General features: G+C 37.2%; 1 protein-coding gene across 1 annotated transcript in view; it reads right to left on the bottom strand.

Moving 5' to 3' along the window:
* Positions 1-500: 500 nt before the first annotated feature.
* The window catches only part of SEC23A (SEC23 homolog A, COPII component), a 66,033-nt gene continuing 58,187 nt past the window's right edge, over positions 501-8,346 (bottom strand). The window contains exons 19-20 of the mRNA XM_008269515.5: positions 7,147-7,212; positions 501-1,905 (exon numbers count right to left, since the gene is read on the bottom strand). Of these exons, the coding sequence (XP_008267737.1) occupies positions 1,816-1,905; positions 7,147-7,212 (156 nt within the window). The 3' untranslated portion in view covers positions 501-1,815. The remainder of the gene's footprint in view (positions 1,906-7,146; positions 7,213-8,346) is intronic.

Raw genomic sequence — 8,346 nt, 5'->3', positions numbered from 1 at the left:
TTTCTCTTTTTCTCTCTCGCTGTCTAACTCTGCCTGTCAAAATAATAACAATAATAATAATAAAGCCATTTTAAAAAATGAATCATTTTTCAATCCACTAATAGATTTTTTTTAAGATTTATTTATTTGAAAGGCAGAGTTAGACACACACACAGGCACACATACAGAGAGAGAGATCTTCTGTCCACTGGTTCATTCCCCAAATGGTCATAGAAGGAGGGGCAGAGACTCCTGGAAGCCAGGAACCAGGAAATCCATTAGGGTCTCCAACATGGGAGTAAGAGCCCAAGCACTTCGCCATCTTCGGCCGCTTTCCCAGGAAAATTAGCAGGGAGCTGGATAGGAAGTGAAGCAGCAGGGACTCGAATCTGCACCCATATGGGCAACAGCTTAGCCCACTGTAGCACAACACAGACCCCCCTCCCCCCACTAATAGATTTTAAATGCTATAATCTACCTTAGGCTTCTTAGACTTTCTTAGATTTCAAAATTACCAAAACAACAGAGAAAAGTGTATTTTATTGGCATTTAGGCCTAGCATAGTTCAATTCAAATAAAATGGAACAAGGCAATTTATTTAAGCTAACTGAATATAACATATAAACCATTTTAACTTTGTTTTATCATATGATTGTGTTCATGCAAGTACAATCATCCAAACTGTCTTTCTAAGCATATATCATAGCACCACCTTTTATCTGCAGTACTTGATAGGTAAATTTCATTGTCAAAACATTTCAGGCTTTAGTGATGTAAACATGTTTGCTACAAGTAACCTTTAAAAGGTAAAAGTGAATGATACTAATGAATATATCAAGATAGAACAGATAGAACCACATAATATAATTAAACAAACATTATATAATACTGTTTCAATAAGAATCACAACTTAATATATTTCAGAAAGGAAGCAAAAATAAAATGTGTAAACTCCCAAAATAGTGTTAAAAATACTGAAGGATATAATGTAAAATTTATCTCAGTAAGACAAGGGGAAACAACAAAACCTTGCAATGAAAACCAAATTTGGTTTAGTAGGTACACCAAGCATTTTAATGCAAAGGCCTGCTAAAATGCACCCTGACACAACAGCTTATTATTCATCTCCTGTAAAAAAACTTACCAAGTTTTATCACCTTTGTTGGTTACTTTGTAGAAATTTCATATTTATTGTCAGTTGTGAGATTGTTACACCCAAAAAAACTTTTCATCTTTACATTGTTTGTGCAAATAATCAAAAACACTAAATTATTCTTTTGAAAATTAACATTAAAGCCAGATAATTCCTAAATAAATCATCATAAAAATAAATCTGCCTTAACAGGATAAGTACAAAAAAGTGTATATGTAAGTGCTGAAAATCACAGAAAATATCCAATGAATAAGCAAAAATGTTCACATTTATCATTACTACTCATATTGTTTCTTTCTGGCTTAAACTAGGAAGTTTTGAAATGGTCAGCAATGACATTCAGTGCCACTTTGGATTTGTCTTGCAATACACAAATAAGTTCTATTTGTCATAAAAGGCAGACTCTATTTTTATTCCTAAACATTATTAAACTATAAACACCTCAAAATTTTAAAACCAGATATAATACTGTGGTAAGCAAAACAAATTTGTTCTTAATGCTCTCATTATATAAGCTTCATCTACAAATGTGAACATTTTTCCAAATGTTGTCTGAAACCATACTAATAGAAAAAAAAGTCTAGCAAGATATCTGTTGTTTTCCACAGATAAACTGAAAAGCAAAACAATTTTAATTGAGATATTATTTCATCATTTTGAGTGTCTTGAACATGTTTAGCATTTCATGCGGCACTGGACACAGCAAGTTTCTTCAGATGATCCATAAATACTTGTAAACTAACGTCATCTGTGAGAATAGGTGCTCCAGATTCCTAGAGGGAAAAAAAAAGTATTTGCTATGATTACAACACAGTGATAACCTTGGACCGGATAAGCAATGTATAAACAAATGTCTAAAATACGTAAAGAAATCATTTTAAGTAAAATGTCTATGCCCTTGTTGAGTAAAAAAAGACTCTGAACTGGTCCTCATCCTGGTTCTTGAGGGAAGCTCGAAATACTTCGAATTCCCTGAGTAACAGGAATGTCACTGCTACTCACTGAGCACTCAGATCACACGTGAGTTTATGATGTGAGACGAGAAGGTTCTGGATGGCAAGAGAGCACCAGAAAGCCCAGATGTGATTGGAGCTGGAGCTTTCAGATAGCCTGAGCTCCTGCCTCTGTCTCTCCAGCATTTTAACAGAAACGTCAGCTGAGAGGAAGCAAATTCATAATGTCATTTCTAAAACAAACGTCCCAAGCTTTCAAGGAATTTTAAATCTATTTCTTTTGAGTTCCAATTAATTAACAAAAGTTAGAGAAAATTCCTAACAACCATTTTAACAAAAATTATGTTGACAGAACAACCCTCGTGACCCCAATCCACTAAGAATGCAATTTTAGGGCAGGCACTGTGCCGTGGCAAGTTAAGCTGTCACTTGGGAAGCCTTGCTGCTCTACTTCCACTTCAGCTTCTTATAATGTGCCTGGGAAGGCAGAGAAGATGGCTCAAATAATAGGTTCCCTGCACCCACATGGGAGACCCATATGGAGTTCCAGGCTCCTCGGCTTCAGCCTGGCCCAGCCCAGATTGTTGCAGGCATCTGGGAAGAGAAGCAGTAGATGGAAGATCTCTTTTGTCTGTCTCTCTCTGCCTTTCAAATAAATAAATACATAAATCTCTTAAAAAATGAAATTGTACTGTAGCAAGAATATGTATTTCTAGGTAATTTTTTATTAAATTTAAAATTTTTTTGAATTTATTTGACAGGTAGAGTTGTGGACAGTGAGAGAGAGAGACAGAGAGAGAGAGAGAGAGAGAGAGAGAGAGAAACTGGTCTTCCTTCCACTGGTTCACTCCCCAAATGGCCACTACGGCCAGCGCACCACGCTGATCCGAAGCCTGGAGCCTGGTGCTTCTCTTGGTCTCCTATGCGGGTGCAGGGCCCAAGCACTTGGGCCACTGCACTCCCTGGCCACAGCAGAGAGCTGGACTGGAAGAGGAACAACCGGGACAGAATCTGGCGCCCCAACTGGGACTAGAACCTGGTGTGCTGGTGCTGCAGGCGGAGGATTAGCCTATTGAGCCGCGGCACTGGCCTAAATTTTAAATTTTTCTTCTCACCCTCAAGTTCTTCTGTATTGATAAATATAGGGGCCAGTGATGTAGCACAGCAGGTTAAGCAATACCAGCATCACATACAGAGCACCAGTTCAAGTCCAGTTGTTCTGTTCCTAATTGAGCCCCCCTGCTTATGCACCTGGGAAGGCAGCAGATGACGGTCCAAGTACTTGGGCCCCTGCCACCCACGTGGGAGATCTGGATAGAGTTCAGGCTCCTGGCTTTGACCTGGCCCAAGTCCCAGGCCATTGCAGCCATTTGGGGAGGGAATCAGCAGATGGAAGATCAAACCCCTCCCCTCTCTGTTACTCTTTCAAATAAATAAAATAAATCCTTTAAAAATGTTCATATAAAAGTCTAAAACAAGAAAATTGATTTTCAGAAGAGATCAGCAAAATAGTGGCGAATATGAGATAAGAGTTAACAGTTCTTGTGGTTCTGGTCTAGTACAGCCATAGAGATCAGGCTCTCTGCCATAAATTTCCCTGAATAAAGGAAAATCAATTTTATGTCATGTCAGTTCATTCACAAGAACTTGAAGAACCTGACAAGGGAGGGAGGCAACAGCACTAGGATTAACAGCATTAAGTCTGGGGCCACACCGCCCGGGTACAAATTCCTGACTCTGCCACTTATTCCCCGACATCTATACACCTCCCCCATGATTTGGAGAAGTTACATAACCTGTGTCTGTCCTAGTTTCCTCAAATGTAAAATAAAGAGAACAGGATCTATCTCATATGTATTACAATGATTAAATATGACTTACACTGTATAAGGCAAACAGAATACTTCTCACATAGTAGGCACACACATGCTTAGGATATTTTCATTATTACTTCCTTTGAAAACCTATTATTTTAAACACTGATACACTTCTATTTATTCTACATTCAGAGTCAGAGAACTATAGGTCTCAAAAATGTGACCTAAAGCAGTAAAAACTCAGTGGCTCTTGCTCTAACTACTCCTGATTTTTTTTTTATTTTACTTATGTTTCCCACCTTAAATCACCCGATCCCAATCTATTTCCCCTACTTAACACAAAATAGATATGAAGTTTCTAGCTTATACACTACAGAAATCTTATTTAAAATTATAAATACTAGTGCCTAGCTCAAATTTGTTTCAAAAATTAGCAACTGTTTGTCTCGATTTTTTTTTAACGTCCCAATATTTTTTTCTCTTCAAAATATATCCAGGATTAGGCAGAAAGGTCCCAGCTTAGTCACTTAGTTATATGAAGCACTACAGCAACAAAGTTCTCCAGCACCCTGCCTACAAAGCAGTGTGACAGTGGTGCCCTCTTCAGGCCACTCATGGGTAATACCTCTCACTGGGTACTTGATTTCTGACCAGAAAAAAGAAAAGATGAAATGCCATTAATTTTTAGTGAAATGCGTTGGCTACCAAGTTAACTCACTAAATTAAAAATATCAAGTTATCTTAGAGATTAAAATATCAGAGTCTGAAGTCAGACAGGCTGGGTTATATCTGGATCCTCCAGTTTAGCTATGTGATCTTAGGTAAGTTACTTATGAAGCCTCAATTTCCTCTTCTGGAAAACAGGGTTAATAGCATCTACCACACACAAGTTTTTTAAATAATTAAAGTGCATAAAAATATCAGCATACCAGCAACAACAATATAAAGATTTAATCTATTAGTTATCATGATTACCTATAAAAATACTAACATAACTTCTTCTAAAAATTGTAGTCAATAAAGACCTTTGTTTATACCTTTTGTGCCCCTACTTTCAGAGAGTAATAATTAAACTTCCAAGTGTAACACAGGTTTCCTTTCCTGTGTTAAATATCTTTAGAAAGAGACTGTTCTATCCACTGATATCAGTGAAAACTAATAGCTAAAATTTACTGAGTATTACTGTCCAAATCAAGCATAAATTACTATTAAACTCTGCAGACAAAGAAATTAACTTGCAGAGTCTACATCCTTAACTACCAGCCCAGAATGATGCCTTTCCACGTTTAACAACTCAATAAGTTCTTTGTAAGTCTACCAACTACATCACCACATTGTAATTTAAACCCAGAGAAATGAGAAACAAGTCATTATTTCCATGAACTATAATTACAAACTAAACCATGCTCAAATGCAAATCTAGACACAAACAAGTATGTTTTATCTGGTCTGTGTTGTGTTGGTTTTCATTTTTTTTTTTTTAACTTAATTATGGAAAGGGCAATAATCAGGTACAGGAGAACAGCAACTGCCTCCTTTAGAGAAGGATTTGCGAACTCTCCACACAAACCCTCATTCACCACAGTCCCCGGACTCCCGGGTCTGCTTCCAGATACTCAGTGCCAGGTTTTCTTAAATCCAGACGGCTTCACCCATTTGTTGCTCACCTGGACCCTACATGCATTCCATGTCTGGCCCTTGACAAATAACTATTTTAGTCTAATTTAACTTTCCCTTTCCATGTTGATCAACTATTACTTCCTTAAACTGCATGGACTGATGCTACTTCTCTATCCTATTGTGATTTCATTCTTTGCATAACTATACATAAGTTCCCCTTAAGTTGCAGCATTTGGAACTAAAACCAATACTCAATTGCCAAGACTAAGTATAATGAAAAGGCTGGTTCATGATACATTTGGTATACCAATCTTCCACATGATAGCATTGTACTTGACTTTTTCTGCCCCCAGCAAGTGGAATAGGGTAGAGGATTATATTGAGAGTGTGTATGTGTATGTATTATAGGAACATAGCTTTTTCTCTTTTATCTGTACCCTTTTCCAAACTTCTATGATTAAGCTCCTTTTCTTGCTATAAAGACTCTCATCTTTCAGGACTTTCAGATCTTGCATTCAACTTATCTCTTAACTCCTAACCAACTCTACACTCTTCCACACTCTATTCTCCACTCTCAAGTCCTGTTCTGTTATACTCAATATTTACTATGTTTAAGGTATTGTGGGAAACCAAAAATGAAAATCATACAGGTATTTCTCTTAGTAATGTATAATCTAAAAGGAGAAATAAGTGCCTCAAAAAATGTTTAGAATAAAAAAGGAAGACAAGGCAAGGACATTGCACAAATTCAATCATGCAATCATATTCAAAGAAAGAGGTCTTAATCCCAGTTATTGCTTCATTTATCTTCAACCCAACCTGGATCTCATAGTTGGTCAATCAACATTGCCCCCAATTATTCTACTCCCTTTCTAACATGCTCATCTTTCTCATCCCCAGTACTAAATTATCCCCAAGTCTTCCATCTTGGATCCAGTGCCTGAACCATAAAGCATGGTTGAGAAACTTTTTGGAAGTATGCTATAAAAATTGTTAGTAAATAAAATGAGCCCTCATACTGATATAAAAACCTCTTAATCATCTTCTATTGATTTCTTATATTCCTTAATCGTTTCATTTTCCAGTCCTTAACCTCACCTTGCTCACTCTTAGCAAATAATGTATTACTGAAAGAAAGGTAAATATCCAACAGGTATTTACTCTCCACTTCAAAATTTGGCTTCACCCTTCTCATTTCTTGCCTTTTTAAAAATCTTTAATAATAGGCTGGTATTGTAGTGTAGTGGGCAAAGCTGCCGCCTGCAGTGTCAGCATCCCATATGGTGCCAGTTCGAGTCCCAGCTGCTTCACTGCAGATCCAGCTCTCTGCTCTGGCCAGGGAAAGCAGAAGACAGCCCAAGTGCTGTGTATTATATACTTTATTGCTTTTGGTTTCTAGGGTGTGGTGCCACACTTGGAATATGAAGATTCTGTCCATTCAATAGGATTATTTTTCTTCCCCTATGTTGTCAAATACTGTTTTCTACTCATTTTTTTCCATTACTTTTCCAATAATGGAAAAATTTATTACTAAATACATAGGAGGAAAAATATACCTCTCACTAAAATGACGAACTGCAAATACACAGAGAAATAACTTTTAAGACCTGCTATTTATACTTACCTGTCCCCAGGCATACATATTATTATGGGTCTGTGAAGGGTTGACTTTTGAAAGCAGAAAACGGGCCTTAAAAGCAAAGAAGAAATAATATTATCTATTAGAAATATATTTAGTTAACAGTAGCTCAATAAATACATTATAACATGTATAATCAATTTTATTTAACAGGTATTAGTATATTTTTTTAAAGTGCAACTTTTAAAAATATTAAGTAAATTTTAAATTGTATAGACTACTATTATAAATAGTAAATGTGGGGCTGATGCTGTGGCATAGTGGGTAAAGCCACCTACCACAGTGCCAGTGTCCCAAATGGGCCCAGTTCAAGGCCCAGCTGCTCCACTTCGATCTAGCTCTCTACTGTGGTCTGGGAAAGCAGTGGAAGATGGCCCAAGTCCCTGGGCCCCTGCACCCATGTGGGAGACCCGGAAGAAGCTCCTAGCTCTCAGCTTTCAATCAGTGCAGCTCCAACCATTGCGGCCAACCAGGGAGTCAACCATGGGATGGAAGACACCCCCCCCCCCGCCTTCTCTGCCTCTCCTTCTCTCTCTGTGTAACTCTGAATTTCAAGTAAAATAAACAAATCTAAAAATAAAAAAAAGGAGATGGCTCAAATCCTTGGACCCCTGCACCTACATGGGAGACCCGGAATATACATTGAGAGACATCAATGAGAAAATTAGTCATAAATTTTCAAATCATATTGGAAGAAGACTGGTGATTACACAAACCTTTCTCTATACTCTAATCAAATTAACCCAGCAGTGAAAAATACTGGCTCTGCAGTCAGAACACCAGAATTCAAAACCCAATTTCTCCATTTACTGTGTCTCCTTGGCCACATATAACCTAAATTTGTTTTATTACCTGTAAAATGAAGTTACAGAATTCTTATAAGAATCAAATGAGAAAAGGCATGCACTATGAAAATTCTCAATTCATGAGAACAGTATAATACGTTATGAGAAGTACAGTAAGTACAGTAAAACCCTAATAATAACTGTAATCATTTCTAAATAACAGTGACTAGTACTTGCTATCTATTTTGTAATACTGCACTAAGCACTAGGGATATAGCAATAAGCATGGTCCCTGCCTTCAAGGAGCAAGTGAAACAAACTTGTAACAACTTTTAACTATTTTATTACTAAAACTAGTAAGATGGCTAATCCTCCGCCTGCAGGTTCTAGTCCCGGTTGG

This window comes from Oryctolagus cuniculus, chromosome 12, assembly GCF_051225735.1.
Source record: "Oryctolagus cuniculus isolate XC-2025 breed Fujian yellow rabbit chromosome 12, ASM5122573v1, whole genome shotgun sequence".
In the NCBI taxonomy this organism is placed as follows: domain Eukaryota; kingdom Metazoa; phylum Chordata; class Mammalia; order Lagomorpha; family Leporidae; genus Oryctolagus; species Oryctolagus cuniculus.
Note: the sequence above shows the minus strand (reverse complement) of the source record. Positions and strands in the feature narration are given on the sequence as shown.